Source organism: Aegilops tauschii, chromosome 3, assembly GCF_002575655.3.
Source record: "Aegilops tauschii subsp. strangulata cultivar AL8/78 chromosome 3, Aet v6.0, whole genome shotgun sequence".
NCBI classification, from domain to species: domain Eukaryota; kingdom Viridiplantae; phylum Streptophyta; class Magnoliopsida; order Poales; family Poaceae; genus Aegilops; species Aegilops tauschii.
In genome coordinates this window covers 615,955,606-615,975,518 of record NC_053037.3, presented here as the reverse complement: position 1 = coordinate 615,975,518, position 19,913 = coordinate 615,955,606, and the positions used below count along the sequence as shown (strand labels likewise).

The 19,913-nt window shown below is 46.7% G+C and overlaps 2 protein-coding genes and 1 pseudogene across 2 annotated transcripts; 1 reads left to right on the top strand and 2 right to left on the bottom strand.

The window, feature by feature from the left end:
* Window positions 1-1,298: 1,298 nt before the first annotated feature.
* LOC109736116 (uncharacterized) lies at window positions 1,299-3,080 on the bottom strand (annotated as a pseudogene).
* Window positions 3,081-9,949: 6,869 nt separating this feature from the next.
* Window positions 9,950-11,216, top strand: LOC109736109 (uncharacterized). The gene is made up of 3 exons (XM_020295328.4): window positions 9,950-10,322; window positions 10,436-10,861; window positions 10,969-11,216. The coding sequence occupies exons 1-3, from the start codon at window positions 10,212-10,214 to the stop codon at window positions 11,071-11,073; spliced, it is 642 nt and encodes a 213-aa protein (XP_020150917.1). The 5' UTR covers window positions 9,950-10,211; the 3' UTR covers window positions 11,074-11,216.
* Window positions 11,217-11,372: 156 nt separating this feature from the next.
* On the bottom strand, window positions 11,373-14,514 carry LOC109736108 (VAMP-like protein YKT61). The gene is made up of 6 exons (XM_020295327.4): window positions 14,044-14,514; window positions 13,859-13,956; window positions 13,604-13,708; window positions 12,194-12,259; window positions 11,780-11,866; window positions 11,373-11,608 (listed from the first exon to the last, which is right to left on the bottom strand). The coding sequence occupies exons 1-6, from the start codon at window positions 14,282-14,284 to the stop codon at window positions 11,558-11,560; spliced, it is 648 nt and encodes a 215-aa protein (XP_020150916.1). The 5' UTR covers window positions 14,285-14,514; the 3' UTR covers window positions 11,373-11,557.
* Between the last annotated feature and the right edge of the window lie 5,399 nt (window positions 14,515-19,913).

The window sequence follows — 19,913 nt, the reverse complement described above, 5'->3', positions numbered from 1 at the left end:
ATCCATATCTAGACAAATCTTAGATAAGTAATACAGATAGGAGGGAGTAATCATATTACCTCCGTCAGAATTACTTGTCTCGGATTTGTCTACATACGGATGTATCTAGACATGGAGGGAGTACAATACATTGTTTCTTCTACCTAGACCTCCTTGTCGTTGCAGTTCACAGGATCAAGGAAGCTCAGAATTTAAGCAGCACACTCCCACTTTATTAGAAATTAATATCGCATTGCAGTAACAGAAGTGTTCAGAGATTCAGTGGTTTGGGAATGGCCCGCAACTAAAAATTCAGAGATTGAAATACGATTCAAATGCTGTAACTGGGGGAAATAATGTATGTGTAACGCACACGCATCATAGCTTCCAACACGGCATTGGCATTGAACAAGCAAACACATCCGACCCACGCATCACTTTCGAATACATCGGATCCACGCATCACCTTCTCTTCCTAGACCACAACACGCTCAGAGGAACCAACTCTTCTTCCTGGACCACATGGCGTGAGCATCCGTTGATAGATGAAACAGCATGAGCTTTCCATATGAACAGGGCACCACTAGGAATACAGACCTACAAAGTAACATAACAAGCATCAAATATATCAATTGCTGCATGTGATGCATCAAGTTGACATAGAGGTGACTATCGCATTGCCCAGTAACAGTGAATTACATGAAAAGAAAGAACATCATAATCAGGGAACAAGAAATATGTACTTTGCAACCGTCCTGATGAGCACATGGCATCAAGCCACAAGCTGAAAGTTCTATGTGTGCATATCACATTAAGCAACCTAGAGTTCATACGATAAGAATGCACTACGCCGACTGATTTATTCAAGAAAGAAACAAGATCATGGGCTCGTGCCAGATGCAAGAGCTGGGGGGCTTGATAAAGCAGATGCAGAGGAGACAATAATGAGGCTAAAAGGGTTGTAGATGAAGAAAGGATATGATACAGGAACATAAGGAACCTGATTAAATACATTCTGACCAGGGAAACAAAAGCAAAAGCTTAGCGGTGTATCCATGTATACAACTTTTTGGTTGTTTTATCTTTTATGTCTTGGCGTCTATACGACTGTAGGCATAAAGTTACTTGCCCAGATCAGTTGGAATTAATGATAGCAATAATACCTCCTCCTTCCTGTTTAGCAGATCAACACAGACAATCAACAAACAACCCAAAATAAACAGTTCCACTAAATGTACTCATAGACAGGTTATATTTAAAAATAAAGAAACTGGGAATAATCTAATGATGTGAAAAACTATTCATATATAGTTCAAATTTCAAGGCCAAGGGCAGCTCTAGAATATTGCAACAAAGAGGCTTCACAAGATAATAAACAAATAATAGTAGTTTTCCTGAGTCTAATGAGTTTCCAACTGCACAATAAATTAGGCATTAGATTATCACCTACATACCCACCAACAATATTTAACCTGCAAACAGCGACACTTGCAAGAAATAAGCAGAATGGAAAAGCAATTTATGATCAAATAAATACTTCAATGGTATTTTCTTTGTTGTTGTTGTAAGCAAAGCAGACAAGATGCTGACCGCTTCATATAGTTGGCGCACACAATGATGGTGGAAAACCAACATATAGTTGATCAGGTAAGGTGGCTTCACTTAGCTCCGCGAACAACTCGATCTGCAATGTCTTGACGTCCACCGAAAGTAACTCAAACTTGGGCTTCTCATGTGAAGATCTGGTGTACGGCCGGGCTCCTATGAGCAGGTATCCCGCGCCTACGGAAAGCAGCGCAGCACCCTTTACCGGCAACGGGATGACCTTCTCCAAGTGCCATTTGTTGTTCCTCAGAGAAGAATACGTCAGCAAATACGTGTCGTCATCTTCGCTGCGCCTGTCTTGGACTTTACGCAGCATTCCGAACATTCCTTGTGCCGCCTCGACAATGACAAATTCGCTGCCCCATCCTAGTTGAGGTGGGAGGTTGAGAGCAGAGGACTCCATGGTGCGTGGATCAAGCAGGACCAATTTGTTCAAGAAGAGCAGACGCCAACAGAAGCGTCCGTGGACAAACTGACGAGTAAACAGCCCATCCTCAGCCGGCGGCAGATCAAACAGCTCATCCTCAGGAGCTCTCCATTGGTAAAATGGAAGAGAACGCCACTGCCCATCCGAGGAGGAGAAGACAAGCAGAATATTCATTCTGCATTGCACCAAGCACATCACCCTCCTCCTCATCATCATCGCCCGGAGCAAGGAAAGTCTCCAGATCGAAAAAAGTTCTGTTTCATGGACCAGCGCTTTCAGGTCGCCGGGGACGGCCGGCAGCAGGATGTGGCGGCGGTGCACGGGGTCGCGCACGGCGAGGTCCCTGACCAAGAAATTGTGGTACCGGAAGTGGCGCACACCAAGAACGCTGCTTTCTTCTTGTACTGGGGCGCCGGCGATGAGGGCGCGTCCGTCGAAGAAGTCAAGTGGCCTCCAGGTACGGCCGGCGGTGGAGGGGAGGAAGGAGGAGCAGGAGAAGTCGAAGCCGGCGAAGGCGCTGGCGGCGACGGCGGAGGGGTGCGGTGGCTGGGCCTGGATGAAGGTGCCGTCGCGGACCGCGCCGATGAGAGGCGGCGGGTGGAGGGCGCGGTAGCGGCGGAGGAATGCGTGGTCGGCGATGAGACGGCGGAAGGAGGGGCACGCCGCGGAGGCGCGGGCCAGGTCGGCGGCAGTGGGGAGGCGGAGGAAGATGTTGTGGAGGAGCTCGTCTGGGGTTCGGAAGATCGGCGTCTCCGGCGGTGGTGCTGGCTGCGGCGGCGCCATTGGGGTGGCCGGCGGCGGAGTTGCGGATCTACTTTGGGATCGAATGGGCATATCTTCTGTGGCTTCTTCGACGGGCTTGCTGAGGATTCGGGCTCGTTCGTTTTTATGGCCTCTTTTCATTTATTCATTTAGAGCCTGGTGAACAACCTGCTGCATTTTTTGGAACACAAAATACTTTAGTCTAATGGTGGCTCGTTTCCAAGGGAATGATTAACATTTTGGGTTAACATCATTGCACGGAGCATATATAACTTTGTTGTTAATAGTTTGCATGTGTCCTATTTAAGCAAAAAAAAAAGTACAACAGCATGGCCTTTCTTGCTGCGGGTGCTTCGCCATCTAGTAGGATTTGGCCATCGATTCATCGCCTGGTTATGCATCATTCTGTCCACGGCCAGCTCCCGAATTCTTCTGAATGGTGTGCCGGGCCGGCCACTACTTCATCGGTGTGGACTGCGACAAGGCGATCCCCTCTCGCCGTTGCTTTTCCTCCTCGTCATGGAGATCCTCAATGCGCTACTCCGGCGGGCAGAGACGCTGGGCACCCTCGCACCAATACCTTGCCGTGGCATTCGCCTCCGCACATCTATGTACGCGGACGATGTCGTGATTTTCGTCCGTCCTCTGCCGCAAGACCTCAACTGCATTCGCGCCGTCCTGGACTGCTTCGGAGGTGCCTCGGGTTTCCCCCATTCGCTGCTCGCAGGACGACATGGCTGTTGCTGCGACACATTTTCCCTGCGCTGTACAGTACTTCCCGTGCACATACCTCGGTGTGCCGCTGTCCTATGCCTGCAGCCGCTTCTGGACAAGGTTTTCCGCAAGCTGCCGCCATGGATCGCCGGCATGATCTCCACTGTTGGTCGATCGGCTTGTCCTCGCAAAATCAGTACTCACCTCTATCCCGGTGTATCATGCCATAGCAATGCAGCTCCCGGCGTGGCTGCTGCTAGCGCTCGAGAAGTGCATCCGCGCCTTCTTCTGGAAGGGCACGGAGGCGGTAAAGGGAGGTCACTGCCTCGTCGCATGGGATCAAGTTTGTCGCCCGGTGGAATACGGCGTGCTGAATCTCAAACTGCTGGGCTAGCTTCTCCTTCCGCGCTCGTTGGCTCTGGCAACTAGGGACCGGCAACCCATGTCGGGCCGGGCCGGCTTGCAGGGGGCCGCCGAGCCCGAAGTGCAGTCGCTTTTCGACGCCTCAACTCGGGTTGTGGTTGGCAACGGCCGCTCAACCCTTTTCTGGACGCGCACGCGCCTCTCCAACTGTTGCTGAAGCGCTGCTGAAACGTGCGTGGATCCGAGACATCTCCGGCGCGCTCTCTGTGTGCGTGTAATCATGCAATTCCTCCAGCTCCTGGATCGTCTTGAGCAATGATGTCGCCGATCGGACTGTCTGGAAGTGGACTGCGGCAGGCGTGTACACTGCGCCCTTGAGGTCTGGTCTGGCTCTCGACTCTCTCATCGTGCGGCTTGGCGCATGTTTCACGCCCCCGCCCTGGTTCACTGGTGGCCAGACTCGCGCACCGGCCAGGAAGGGTTTTGACTCAATCGTCCTGCTCGTGGTGTGGATGCTGTGGAAGGAGCGCAATAGCAGCTGTCGTTTGCACCGAGCTCTGTCGTAGGGAAGCTCTCTGGCGCGGCCGGGTTGGCGCACATTTGGAAATACTTCCTCTAGGCTGCGGGTGATGACGTGTACAGGGAGCGTCCTGGTAGCCCGCCCATGCGAGTGACAGCCCCTGTACAACCACTGTAACATACTCTTCTTCATCTAATACATCGACACGCAAGTCTTTTGCGTGTTCGCAAAAAAAAAAAAACAGCATCCAGGTTTTTGAAGTACTCTAAAGGTCTTCACCTGAACAGGTAAAAAAAAGCATTTGTTTTCGGCGATGCCAAGACTTTGATCGACTAGTTGAAAACTCTTACTTGGTTTACTCATGCCGTAGTGTTGATTCATACCCTGATACATGTTTACAAATATGCCAATTTTTTGTTTCCCCGCGGTAATACATTAATTTAATTAATTAAAGGACAGTATAACCGCACCTACTCCCTGCCCTCACAGCGATTTGCGTTTTCGGTCGTCCGTTTTCATGATGTGGATGTTTTCGGCCGTCAGATCTCTTGCCTAAAGCCTTCTGCCCCGCATCTGTCTAATACTGGCCCGTCTGTCCTATGGGCCGCTGCTTTTTTGTTTTTTGAGGAAATGGGCCGCTGCCCTGGAGGCCGAAACGAAGGCTTCTGGTTCCCTGGGCCGTCGTCCAGCCCATTACATCGCTTACCAAAGTGGGCTTCGTAATGGGGACCCAGAGGAGCGACCGCGTCCGATCCATCCAGTCCCGATCTCCCCCGATGCGAGGAGCAGAGAAGAGCGATCGGTTCCATCCAGGCGTTTCATTCGCCAAGGACGATCGGTTTCTTCCTTCTAGCCTGCATCAAATCCACCACGTGCGCTTGCATATATACTTCTTCTCCTCCTGCTTTCCTATCACCCTTGTTCCTGCAGCACTAGGACCTCACGCAGCCATGGTGCTTGGCTAGGTTGCCCTCTATCTGCGTTCATGTCCTTGCCTGATCCCCTCTTTTACCCACCAATTAAATTGTCCTAAAATCTTCCATGTCCCAATTTTGTGCAGGTGGTGTTCGTCCTGCTTGTGGTCGATTCATTCAGGCTTGTTGGTGTATGCAAAATGCAACTCAATCCAATATGTGTGCGTGCAGTTGGTGCTCGTATTTTGCTTTTGCTCATTTTTTAACTGGACAATCTCCAATGGCTCCTGGAAAGGTGATAATTTCACAGTGACTTCATACATCATGTTTTCATGTTTTAGCATTTATATACTGCTTAGATTATGCGCTGGTGTCATTCATACCATGGAACTAGCTATTTATTCCCATATGGGACATGCATGTTACTTTGAACAGAAAAGTAAAAAGTGCAAAAATTCTAGTCACTCGTCGAATGTTAGTTTCGTCAAAAGATATCATTCTCCTTTTATCTCCTTTTGCCTTTCACATTTTATGCAAATTTAAATGCAGATCAACAATAATTCGACTTTCAACCCTGGTCATTCCAACAGCTAGCCTTGGAGGATATTTAAACTTAGTATCCTAATAAAATTAACATCTGAACCTCTTCTCAATCAAATGATGCCCTTCTCAGATTAAAAACTTCTATTATGAGCTGAAAAATGTAACCTGACTTTTACATGAATTTGTGTGATGGACATTACCCTGTAATGTAATTCAATTAAGTGAATGTGGTTTTGTCATGAAAAGATGAAAATGAAATCTTGGCAAGACCTATCTCAGGTAGTATACGAGATTGTTGATTCTCACTTCTTATGGGGATTAACCTGGTAGCCTTTTAGATATAAAGCTATTGCTGTGACTCAAAGTTATCTTTGAGCTTTCTTCTTTTGCATGAATTTAAGATTTTGCTGAATGCTAGTCCAATTGATAAATTAATGGGAATGTTGGTTTATCTAGCATTCCAAAAATATGTCCTGAAATTGTACCATTTTGTGTAAATTTAATCTTTCGAGTGAATGATTACTATATCGGTATACATACACTTTTTTTACTAAGGAATTCATTTTTGTCCATGCTTACCCTCTCTACAATTACGTAAAGGGTTTCAGTGTCCCCCAAAATATTGTTGTTTTCTGTCTGATTTATTTACTTGTATGAGTGAATTGTTCATGATTGTCGGGCTATACCCGACGTAGCTTCGATACTCATGCAGATGGCAGCAATGTTATTACTCAAAACTACAACTAACAACTTTCACCTATCATTAGTCAAATCGTAATAGAGTAACCTATCAGTACCTCAAAATAATAATGGTGATCACTAGCTATAATGATAGAGCCTGAGGACAAGGACAACACTAATGAAAGTGATAATAGTAGAATGCATATCTCTCCTTGGTTGCATCACAACCTTCCCTCTGACTTTTTAATATCTAAGTATATTTGTTACACTATGCATCCCTTATGATAGATGTTGATGGGAAGAATGAAAGACCACCAAGGATCATCAGAGTGAGGTGTGTTTTTAGACTTCAGTGCAAGATGGATAATAAGACAAGGTGATAGTTACTAATGGTTTTCTGGAACATATACAGATGCATATCACCGAACGAGGAGACTATAAAGGGTTGACACCTAGGAAAGTTTGTTTATCTTCTTTTTGCCCTATTCGAAGATTCTCAATATTTCTGTTTTCTTCCAAAAAAAAAACCTCTTCGATCACTAACCAATATGCAAGTTAACTTTAATATTTGTATAATGACATAAATTACTGTCATTCTACATTAAAACAGATGGACGCAGCAACGCGCGTCATTGATGATCTAGTTCCACATGATGTCATGTTGTTGTCTCTCTTCCCGGACTCACTTTCACCCAATTCGTATACCCAAGTATCATTTTGGCTAATTTGCACCTCATTGCACATAAGAGTTTCCACCTTAATAATATCTTCGCATTATCACAAAAGAACATCAATGTGTCTAGTGGCCATTTCGTCGAGTATATCTGGGAGAAAATCCCAACTGTGCACTCATTCATGCTCCAAACACTTCAGCAGACATGACCATTCATGTACGGGAGGGGGAGACGTCGAGTCTCGCCTATTGCGAGACGGTAGCTCTCCTGGCCTCAAGGGAATCTGTTAGTGGGCGGGGCCAGTGCTGGTACGTTACCTTTTCCATTTTAGTTACATTCACTTATCTTTGCTTCATTCTTTTTTTTTACTTTTGTTTATGCAATTGAAATATTCTAAATGAATATATTTCAAAAGGCTAATTTGCTTAAATATTTAGAAGTGTTCATATGAAATACTAGAAAATTGGTCACACTTAAAAGATGCCCTTGGCGGCGAGGAACATGTGCTAGGATGTGCATGCAAGTCGTTAAGTCCATGATTATTACGAATGAATAGGGTATACTTTGCTTTCCTTGATTTCTATGGTATATGGAATTTCTAGTTTTCTTTTGTGCAAATCCAATTATCTAACTTGAAAAAAGAAGAAATTATCATGCATTAAAAAAATCATGCAGTGTAGAAACATGTTCATGCAACTTTGAGAAAATATTGATACCATTAAAATAACATTCAAAACATTTAAAATATATTCAGGCGTTTCAAAATTTTGTTCGTGACATTTTTAGAAAATGTTTATAAAATGTAAGAAAACCTTTGCGTAATTTGAAAATATGATTCCTGCCATTAAAAAAAATGTTCGTGCCATTTAAAAAAATCACAGCAGTTGACATTTTTCTAAAATGATCATACAATGTAAAAAATATTCACATAATTTAGGGAAAAATTTCGTACCATTCAAAAAAAATGTTCATAAAATTTTAAAAATATTTTCTTAACAAATGTTTATGGCATTTATGAAAATATTTCAATGCATGTTAAAAAATTCATCATGTATTCATAAAAACGTTCAACATTTGTTCAGAAAATACATAATGTGTACCTGAAAAAGTTTAACATGTATTTAAAAAATGTTTAACTTGTACTCCCTCCGTCCCATAATATAAGATCGTTTTGCAAGTTGTTTTAGCTCGCAAAATGATCTTATATTATGGGACGGAGGGAGTACCAGAAAATGTTCGGTGTGTATCTAAAAAATGTTAGACTTTTATATGAAATTTTGTGAGCATGTATTTAAATAAAATTTGACATGTATTTGAAAAATAATGATAATAGAAACAGAGAAAGTGAATAAAAAACCAATTGAAAACTGAAAGAAAACCGATAAAACCCAATAGAGAAACACATAGAAAACAAAAGAACAAGAAACCCACAATGAAAAAGAAAGAAGAAAAAGGAACGAATGTAAGCAATGACAATAGAAGCTACAACTGTTGTGACTAAATGATGCAACCATCAATGGTCGCGACCGGTGAGACGACGTGCTACAATCGACGAGGGCAACGGTTGTGTCCGATGAGATGACATGCTACAACCAGCAAGACGGATGCTGCAAGCGATTGGATGATATGTTGCAAACTGTGTGGAAAAATGATGCGTGGTCCGTTGGATGGTGCTTAGTGCAGCACGGATCTCCATGCAAAGATCTAACGACTATGCAGTCAATTGAGACTTGATTAGATCTCAGTTGACTAAGACTCGATTAAATCTCAGTCTACTTGAGCTTTAGCAAGCCCGTTTCTATAAACATGGACAGGCTTTATTTCGAGAGTACCTGGACGTGAGCTAAAAATGGATTTCTGTCCTTTACATGAGTGGTGCTAGATTGCTAGAGCTACAGCTATTCTCTATCTTTGCAAGTGTGCCGTCTGCTCTACCTTACCCTCGCGACCGCACCCTTGGTTGAGAGAACCCTATGACTCCAAGCACGTGCACGGTTTTGTCCTCGAGAAAGACCTTGAAAACGCAAACATTTGTGAAATAAATCCTTGACACGGGGGTAAACATACGCTCCCCGAGCCATGCCGAGGTAGTATATCGTCCGCTTATCTTTGGTAGTAGATCATGACTTTTGAGGCAGCTGGCTGGAGCTCGAGTTCAAGGGTCTGTCTAGAACACATCTAGATGTGAGATAGTTATGTCACATCTAAGCTCATGTCCACTCAGCTTGTGGTCTTTTTTTTTGGTCCTATTTTTTTTTATTTCTTGTTGCTGCATTATATATTTGTGGGAGCTTAGATGTGACATCGTTAAAAAAAATCTAGATATGAATTAGACAGGCTGTGAGTTCAATATCAATATGCTTATCGTTGGTTGCACTCGCACTGTTGTATGCTGAATCACCGCACAGTACCCGTGGCAGTCAAATTCGACGCCGTCCCGCTGGCATGCGTACGCTGGAGCAAAGTTGAAAACATTCGGCGTCGCGACAAGGAAACCTTGCAAAAGGATTTGTAAACTCACCCCTATCCCGGTCCCAAAGCAAAGCCAGGAATTCAAAGGAGAAAGCAAGCAAAGCCAAGCAAACAGTGCGACACGCCGCACAGCGCCCAAAGATTCCGAACGAAGGAGCCTCGCATTCCCCATCCCCACACTCACAACGAGAAAGAAGAAAGGAAGAAAGAGCTTTCGGTCTCCTCACTCGCACCCTCCTTTCCTTTTCCTCTGCACGCTCCCTCCCGGCGCCAAAGCGGCTGCAGCTACAGCCACTAGTGGTCATCATCACCGCCTCCTCGTGCTCCGCCTGCGCCCCTCCCGCATTTAAAGCCCGCGCCAACCCCTGCTGCCGCCATTGCTGCCCCCCTCGTCTCAGCGTGAAGCAGTAGGTAGCTCAGGCCTCTGACCCATCCATTACTCCTGCCACTCAACTACCAGTCCTTGTACTGGAGTGCAGCAGCAGCTGTGAGGCAGAGAGCCATTTTACAAGCTGCGCGCGCCGAGAGGAGGCTCAGCGAGCTACCTAGCTAGGTGGATGAGGATGGAGCGCAATGGCGGCGTCCCCGCTCCCTCTCTCGCTCTCGTCGCCGTCTGGCTTCTCTGCTGCGCCGCCTCCGCGGCCTACTCCGTGCCGGCCGACCCCAGGGTAACTTAACTCTGCCTCCGTCTCTCTGTCCCGTCTCTTCTAGCCCGCCCGCTCGCTCGCATGAAGCAACAATGGCTGACTGAGCTGCTGCTCCTATAACTTCTTTCTCGCAGCGGCAACCTTCGCCTGGACCTGGACGCGGAGGCTACCGCCACGGCCCTGCACCTGCAGCGTCCCCGCGCCCGCACCACCACCACCGTCAGCACGGGCACTCGCCTGCTCCGGCATCGCCGCACCACGCTCCGTCGCCGTCGCCGACCGCAGGGGCCGACGGCCTGCCATCGTCTCGCCCGCCGTTGCCGGTCTACACGCGGGCCCCGGAGCCGCAGGCGACCACCACGCCGCACTTCGGGTTCCCGCTGGAGCCGACGGTGGGCGTCTCTGCGAGCGGCCCATCCGGAGCACTGCCGAAAAAGGGAGACGGCGAGGGGTACCCGTTCATCGGCAGCAACCCCACCGTGCCGCTGCCCACCGGCGTCACCGACACCGCCACCGTGCGCCCGCTCCCGGACACGACCCGCGCCGACGACAACGCCAAGGTACGCACAAACCGCCGCCGGCCCGGCAACGGTCTTGCACTTTTCCGTGATGGCGACGTGACATTTGTCACAGTGTAGGCAGGCACTCACCGTCGCTTTTCGTGCAGGTGGCCGGGCGTGCCGCCGAGCCAGTCCGCGCCGGGGCCGCCATGATTGGCCTCCTGATGGCCGTCCTCTCCACTGTTGCCTTGTTGCTGTCCTCCTGGAGCTAGCTGAAATCATTGTCCTTCGCTTTGCCGCCGTGTCAACTCTTACATGTTTCGTACCTGTCTTTTGAATGACTGTAAATATGAGTGAGTGTGGATCATCATCATTTCATCTGCCTAGTGCAAAAACTTTGGGATCCATTCAGAAATGTGCACTCATCTGTCCTCTGCTCTTTTTTCTATGGAAATGTGTTAGCCATCCGTTCAGTTATAGACGAGAAAATGCTACTAGGGAGTTAGTCCATGTCTCTAAGAAATGGCACTGGCAAGTAGCTTGAACGCAGCAGCAAACGCAACTCACAACCTGACCAAACTTATGCATTATTTACAGAGAATCACACATGACAACTAGTTGTTCAATACACTGTTTGGACACTGACGTGGTGCTTATGACAGTTACTACGTCTCAGGATCATAGCAGAGAAAATGGATGTAGACACGTGTGGTTCCGATACTAGTGATCGAGCTCGACGCCACTACCGCTTGGTTATTACAGGATTGTGCAGCAGGAGTTGGTTTTCTTGGCCTGCTTGTAGAACATCTGCATAGGAACAAGGGGCAACAATCAGCAACAACATGACTACAAAGGCACAGCATTAGCTAAAAGGGGGCATAATGTTACAGGTCCACTTGCCATAACCACTATCCATAGCATGGATCTATCAATTAGCATACCACGATGACCCAATGAGAAAAAAAAGTGCATCCCTACCTGTGAAGCGACGCTTAGATCAGAACTCTTCTCTACTAGGCTATCCAGTCGTTCGCCCCTTTGCAGCACGCTGTCGATGGTCTTGTGCTGCAATCACCCAAATTATGGATAAACAGATGTGCAGAAAAAAGAACAGACATAGGTACTTGTGTCCAACTGTTCACATAAATCAAATTCCGGCAATACACCTAGCTTGTTAATTATGTACGATCTATATGCGCATGCTCACTCATGGTGCAACGGGACCGAATCTGAACTGAACATAAAGCTGATACACATAATGCAGTCTTTGCTGAACAGTGAACACAACTGAACAATATAACCATTCGCGCACATCCATAAACAATATATTCAGAACATAGGCAATAAGTTAAAAGAGGAATGCAATTAGGTTCACAGGGATAGCATACTTACAAGAATAATCTTGGTTTCATCTAAGTCTCTCTGGATCTTCATCAGTTTGTCGGCCTCTGCAGGATCCTATAGCAAAAATAATCGGAAGGCAAACAGATCAATTACTGACAAAACAAGCATCGTCTAAGCAGTAAAACCATGCTTGAGGTAGGTATTTTAAATTTGCAGAAATACCCAGAAAACAAGAGGCAAAAACTATGCATGGATCTTGTCTGAACCCACTCCATGGACAAAGCTACTGGCTACAGTTTAAAATAGATGATGTTTTAGGCTTTTGGCAAGTTGATTTTGGTTGCATGAACATTATGATTGTTTATTGGTAGTGCTTATTGGCACTGATGTTAGAGAGATGATTGTACAATTATTAGGCGCAAGTCATGTCAATAATCGAAGCACAAACTCTTCATACTACATGTATGGACAACAGAGCCAGAATGACAAGTAATTTTGTTGAGAACATGAGCCCCCAATGGACAACTACCCTAAAGGAAAGACCAACCAGAAGGGTGAGATTTGACTATAAATTTGGAAGAGATAATGTTGTATCGGACACACACAATTCATTATATTCATTAATTGGAAGTGGATATGATGGTATCCCTTTTGTAGGACAGACTTGACCAACCCATAAGAGACAATCTCGAAAGTTCAGGAAAACTTATCTCTAATACACGGAATATGTGCATAAGTAAATAACCCAACTAGCAAGAAACTTATTATTATTATTATTATCTCCAATTTCCAGCTACCACTGAACCGGGGCCAGGTTCCATGTGAACAACAAGTGGGACACTATCACGTCATAAGACAACAAATTTGGACAGGAGGAAGTATAATGGTTATGAATGTCAGGCAAAGTGTTGAGTCCATAACAATGGGTGTGCAAATAATTTATATGATTTGCTTGCTCTATAAGTTGCATTATGTTTATGCATCGCATTCACCTGGATGCAAGAAGCTACTATCGTCAAAATTGGAGATTATGAACTAAGAATTCCAAGGAACTCAGTCAGCTGACAGAGATGTGCGTTTACATTTTCAAAAGCTACAACCAAAAGAGCTACTTATTCAAGCAGTGATAGAGAAACATTAGAGATGGTCAAATGGCATTTGAACAAATCTGGACTGGAAGTATAATGATTCTGAATGTGAAGATCATAAGAATGGGCGCGCAGACAATGTTTATGATTTGCTTGCTTCTGTCAGTTGCAATATTCTTCAGGGTGCCTAGATGCAGAGCCTGCTATCGTCACTATCCACGACCAAATAGGAAATTGTTACAAACTCAGATTTCCAAGGCACCTGCCCAGAGATGTGCATTTACATCTTCCAAGGCTACAACCTGACAGAGAGCTACATACTTGCTCAAGCAGCGACAGAAAAACATTGGAGATGATCAAATGAGTGGACCTGGTATTTAGCCAAGGCGTCGTCGAGATATTGCCAATGCTGGGTGGCCTTGTCTTCCGCTGTCCTCCACGAGTCTCCGAAACTCTTCAGGTATTCCTCAAGAACCTGCGAGAATCCAAAGGAATAACCAATGTGAGTGAGACTAACGTGGTGAACACAACAATCAGATTCACTGTTTTTTCAGTACAAGAAGAAAACGTCAGGGGGGAATCGACTGATCGCAGAGGAAAGCATTAATCTTGGAGGCGGCGGCACCTTGCCGAGGAGGGAGAAGGCGCTCCGGACGGGGTAGTGGTCGTCGGTGAAGGCGACGGCGCAGAGGCCGCCCTGGTTGTAGCAATGCACCTTGTACTCTGCGGGCGGCAGGGGCAGGGGAGGCCAGGCGGAGGGCGTCAGATCAGATTCAGAACAGATTCAGGCCAGATTCGAGCGGCGGTCACCTTGGTGCTGGACGGTCTGGCGGGTGCCGGCGCGGGTGCGGAGCGCGACGGTGCGGGCGACGAAGACGATGAACTCGCGCGCGGCCGGCCGCTGGAAGAAGCCGAAGCGGGTCACGTCCGACGCGTTCGCCAGCACCGCCGCCTGCTGCTGCTCCCCAGCGCCGTCCCCTCCGGCCGAGGAGGACGAGGAGGAGGAGGCGTCCCCCGGGGACCGGAGCACCAGCAGCGCCGTGATCTTCATCGGGGCGGGGCGGGATGGGATGGGAAGGGGGGGATGCCGGGTCCGGGGGCCGGCTAGTTGGCAAGGGAAGGGACGACAAATCAAACCGCCGTCGCCGGCACGCCGCTGCCGGTGCGTGCCGCGTCGGCGAATGCGATGCGATGCGATTTGGGGGGAGGAGTCGTCGACGTGGGCCGTCTCCTCTGTTTTGCTTCTTGTTTTTATTTTCCTCTGGTTTGCTTATGCGATGCCGTGTGTGTGATCCATTGTGTTTATTATCCTCCTGTATTTATTTATTTATTTGCCTTTGTTCTTAAGGAACTTGGATCCACCATACATACCGAAATCCGGACGAGGATCCTCTGCCGTTCGGCATGGTGCCGTCCGACCACTAACAGGTGGGCTTATTGGGAAACAGGCCCACATGGCAGCGCCACAACGGCAGGAGCCGTACGTCAAGGGAGCCGCTATGCCCTCGGGAGCAAACACAATCCTGATACAGATTTGAAAAAATTATGGATTTATTCATTACCAAAGCCGAAGCCGGTAGAAGTACTATTACGGAAAGAATACAGACGTCGGGGTGCTAGGGCTAGGACCAAACTAACCGAAATTTGGCTGCACATATGGCAGGCAAAAATACTTCCTATACAGCGCGACATGCCCACTGACAAATGAACGTGTTGTGCAATGAAACGAAAGAAAAAAAATCAATCAAAACATGTAGCACATATATAGGGCTCAGTTAAGTAACTTTATACGGGTTGAGAGAGAGAGAGAGAGAGAGAGAGAGAGACTTCGTCGCTCAGTTATATAGAGGAAGTTATTAGGAATCGTTGACATGGAGCATCTCAGGAGTCTCCCGTCTTCCCCTAAAAAAAAGGAGTCTCCCGTCTTATTTTTCAAGCTTTATTTAGAGACTTTACATAGTAACAGATAGGGTATCATGCAATGCGCTGTAGTACTCTTCTGGCTGTTAATTAGCAAAGAGCCATTATTCACATCATATGTACCAGATGTCGAGATAGGAATATATGGTATTTGTGCCTGGAGCATCAAGATATCCCTTTGTTTTATTCTCTAATGTTTTGTTTATGTGGTGTGATGGGTGATTCATTGCCTTTGATACCAAACCCCATTATTTACCGTGTATCTTATTCCATCTTAATGAGAGTGACTACTATAGGATCTCTTCTAAGAAATAATCTATTATGTCAATAGTTTTAATACAAAACAAGCCCACATTCTCTATTTCCTCTATAACCATTGGTCGGGTTTCCCCCCAGAAATGTCATTTTTTTAAAGGTATTTCACAATTTGCAGAAAAATTTACCAAGACTACTTTGGCAGGCATCTATGTGCAATAAAACCAAAAATCACCTCTCTTTTTCTATCTCACAAACCAATCAAACAAAGAATCATGTTGGGTAGTAAAAGACACAAATATAGGGCTTAGTTAAGAACTTTGTGCTATGCGCTTGTGAGGCAAATTCAATCGTTTCAATCAAGGTGCAAACGAGAGACACAGAAAAAACATAGTCAATATCGTTAGCATTGCATAATTAAAAGATGTCACGAATATAAATAGTACATCAACATAAGTGGAAAACAAGAGTCGCCATTGTTGGGAATCGTATCATAATTTAAAATTTTCCTACGCTCACCAAGATGCATCTATGGAGTCTACTAGCAACGAAGGGAAAGGAGTGCATCTACATACCCTTGTAGATCGCGAGCGGAAGCATTCCAATGAACGTGGATGACGGAGTCGTACTCGCCGTGATCCAAATCACCGATGACCGAGGGCCGAACGGACGGCACCTCCGCGTTCAACACACGTACGATGCAGCGACGTCTCCTCCTTCTTGATCCAGCAAGGGGGAAGGAGAGGTTGATGGAGATCCAGCAGCACGACGGCGTGGTGGTGGATGTAGCGGGTCTCCGGCAGGGCTTCGCCAAGCTTCTGCGAGAGAGAGAGAGAGGTGTTGCAGGGGAGGAGGGAGGCGCCCAAGGCTGTAGGTTGCTGCCCTCCCTCCCCCCCTTTATATAGGCCCCTGGGGGGGGGGGTGCGCCAGCCCTGGGAGATGGGATCTCCAAGGGGGGGGGCGGCCAAGGGGGGAAGGGGTTGCCTTGCCCCCCAAGGCAAGGGGGAAGCTCCCCCTAGGGTTCCCAACCCTAGGGGCATGGGGGGAGGCCCAAGGGGGGCGCCCCAGCCCACTAAGGGCTGGTTCCCTTCCACTTTCAGCCCACGGGGCCCTCCGGGATAGGTGGCCCCACCCGGTGGACCCCCAGGACCCTTCCGGTGGTCCCAGTACAATACCGGTAACCCCCGAAACTTTCCCGGTGGCCGAAACTTGACTTCCTATATATAATTCTTCACCCCCGGACCATTCCGGAACCTCTCGTGACGTCCGGGATCTCATCCGGGACTCCGAACAACTTTCGGGTTTCCGCATACATATATCTCTACAACCCTAGCGTCACCGGACCTTAAGTGTGTAGACCCTACGGGTTCGGGAGACATGCAGACATGACCGAGACGCCTCTCCGGTCAATAACCAACAGCGGGATCTGGATACCCATGTTGTCTCCCACATGTTCCACGATGATCTCATCGGATGAACCACGGTGTCGAGGATTCAATCAATCCGTATGCAATTCCCTTTGTCAATCGGTATGTTACTTGCCCGAGATTCGATCGTCGGTATCCCAATACCTTGTTCAATCTCGTTACCGGCAAGTCTCTTTACTTGTACCGCAATGCATGATCCCGTGACTAACGCCTTAGTCACATTGAGCTCATTATGATGATGCATTACCGAGTGGGCCCAGAGATACCTCTCCGTCACACGGAGTGACAAATCCCAGTCTCGATCCGTGCCAACCCAACAGACACTTTCGGAGATACCCGTAATGCACCTTTATAGTCACCCAGTTACGTTGTGACGTTTGGCACACCCAAAGCACTCCTACGGTATCCGGGAGTTGCAGGATCTCATGGTCTAAGGAAAAGATACTTGACATTGGAAAAGCTCTAGCAAACGAAACTACACGATCTTTTATGCTATGCTTAGGATTGGGTCTTGTCCATCACATCATTCTCCTAATGATGTGATCCCGTTATCAATGACATCCAATGTCCATAGTCAGGAAACCATGACTATCTGTTGATCAACGAGCTAGTCAACTAGAGGCTTACTAGGGACACGTTGTGGTCTATGTATTCACACATGTATTACGATTTCCGGACAATACAATTATAGCATGAATAATAGACAATTATCATGAACAAAGAAATATAATAATAACAACCATTTATTATTGCCTCTAGGGCATATTTCCAACAGTCTCCCACTTGCACTAGAGTCAATAATCTAGTTACATTGTGATGAATCGAACACCCATTGCGTCCTGGTGTTGATCATGTTTTGCCCTAGGGAGAGGTTTAGTCAACGGATCTGCTACATTCAGGTCCGTATGTACTTTACAAATATCTATGTCTCCATTTTGAACACTTTCACGAATGGAGTTGAAGTGACGCTTGATATGCCTGGTCTTCCTGTGAAACCTGGGCTCCTTCGCAAGGGCAATAGCTCCAGTGTTGTCACAGAAGAGAGTCATCGGGCCCGACGCATTGGGAATCACCCCTAGGTCGGCAATGAACTCCTTCATCCAGACTGCTTCCTGTGCTGCCTCCGAGGCTGCCATGTACTCCGCTTCACATGTAGATCCCGCCACGACGCTTTGCTTGCAACTGCACCAGCTTACTGCTCCTCCATTCAAAATATACACGTATCCGGTTTGTGACTTCGAGTCATCCAGATCTGTGTCGAAGCTAGCGTCGACGTAACCCTTTACGACGAGCTCTTCGTCACCTCCATAAACGAGAAACATATCCTTAGTCCTCTTCAGGTACTTCAGGATATTCTTGACCGCTGTCCAGTGTTCCTTGCCGGGATTACTTTGGTACCTTCCTACCAAACTTACGGCAAGGTTTACATCAGGTCTGGTACACAGCATGGCATACATAATAGACCCTATGGCCGAGGCATAGGGGATGACACTCATCTCTTCTATATCTTCTGCCGTGGTCGGGCATTGAGCCGTGCTCAATTGCACACCTTGCAATACAGGCAAGAACCCCTTCTTGGACTGATCCATACTGAACTTCTTCAATATCTTGTTAAGGTATGTACTCTGTGAAAGACCAATGAGGCGTCTTGATCTATCTCTATAGATTTTGATGCCTAATATATAAGCAGCTTCTCCAAGGTCCTTCATTGAAAAACACTTATTCAAATAGGCCTTTATACTTTCCAAGAATTCTATATCATTTCCCATCAATAGTATGTCATCCACATATAATATGAGAAATGCTACGGAGCTCCCACTCACTTTCTTGTAAACACAGACTTCTCCATAAGTCTGTGTAAACCCAAACGCTTTGATCATCTCATCAAAGCGAATGTTCCAACTCCGAGATGCTTGCACCAGCCCATAGATTGAGCGCTGGAGCTTGCACACTTTGTTAGCATTCTTAGGATCGACAAAACCTTCCGGCTGCATCATATACAACTCTTCCTTAAGGAAGCCGTTAAGGAATGCCGTTTTGACGTCCATCTGCCATATCTCATAATCATAGTATGCGGCAATTGCTAACATGATTCGGACAGACTTCAGCTTCGCTACGGGTGAAAAAGTCTCATCGTAGTCAACCCCTTGAACTTGTCGATAACCCTTAGCGACAAGTCGAGCTTTGTAGATGGTCACATTACCATCCGCGTCCGTCTTCTTCTTAAAGATCCATTTGTTTTCTATGGCTCGCCGTTCATCGGGCAAGTCAGTCAAAGTCCATACTTTGTTTTCATACATGGATTCTATCTCGGATTTCATGGCTTCTAGCCATTTGTCGGAATCCGGGCCCGCCATCGCTTCTTCATAGTTCGAAGGTTCACCGTTGTCTAACAACATGATTTCCAGGACAGGGTTGCCGTACCACTCTGGTGCGGAACGTGTCCTTGTGGACCTACGAAGTTTAGTAACTTGATCTGAAGCTTCATGATCATCATCATTAACTTCCTCCTCAGTCGGTGTAGGCACCACAGGAACATTTTCCCGCGCTGCACTACTTTCCGGTTCGGAAGGGGTGACTATCACCTCATCAAGTTCCACTTTCCTCCCACTCAATTCTTTCGAGAGAAACTCCTTCTCCAGAAAGGACCCGTTCTTGGCAACGAAGATCTTGCCTTCGGATCTGAGGTAGAAGGTGTACCCAATAGTTTCCTTAGGGTATCCTATGAAGACGCATTTTTCCGATTTGGGTTCGAGCTTTTCAGGTTGAAGTTTCTTGACATAAGCATCGCATCCCCAAATTTTTAGAAACGACAGCTTAGGTTTCTTCCCAAACCATAATTCATACGGTGTCGTCTCAACGGATTTCGACGGAGCCCTATTTAAAGTGAATGCGGCAGTCTCTAAAGCATAGCCCCAAAATGAGAGGGTAAATCGGTAAGAGACATCATAGATCGCACCATATCCAATAGAGTGCGATTACGACGTTCGGACACACCATTTCTCTGAGGTGTTCCAGGCGGCGTGAGTTGTGAAACGATTCCACATTTCCTTAAGTGTGTACCAAATTCGTGACTTA

What these genes read in the sequence shown, in the direction of transcription:
- LOC109736109 (XM_020295328.4), top strand. Translation starts at nt 10,212, where the DNA reads ATGAGGATGGAGCGCAATGGCGGCGTCCCCGCTCCCTCTCTCGCTCTC. An exon ending in CCGTGCCGGCCGACCCCAGG is followed by an intron (nt 10,323 to 10,435) that starts GTAACTTAACTC and finishes TCTTTCTCGCAG; the next exon opens with CGGCAACCTTCGCCTGGACC. An exon ending in GCGCCGACGACAACGCCAAG is followed by an intron (nt 10,862 to 10,968) that starts GTACGCACAAAC and finishes CTTTTCGTGCAG; the next exon opens with GTGGCCGGGCGTGCCGCCGA.
- LOC109736108 (XM_020295327.4), bottom strand. Translation starts at nt 14,284, where the DNA reads ATGAAGATCACGGCGCTGCTGGTGCTCCGGTCCCCGGGGGACGCCTCC. An exon ending in CCAGACCGTCCAGCACCAAG is followed by an intron (nt 13,957 to 14,043) that starts GTGACCGCCGCT and finishes TGCCGCCCGCAG; the next exon opens with AGTACAAGGTGCATTGCTAC. An exon ending in CCTTCTCCCTCCTCGGCAAG is followed by an intron (nt 13,709 to 13,858) that starts GTGCCGCCGCCT and finishes GGATTCTCGCAG; the next exon opens with GTTCTTGAGGAATACCTGAA.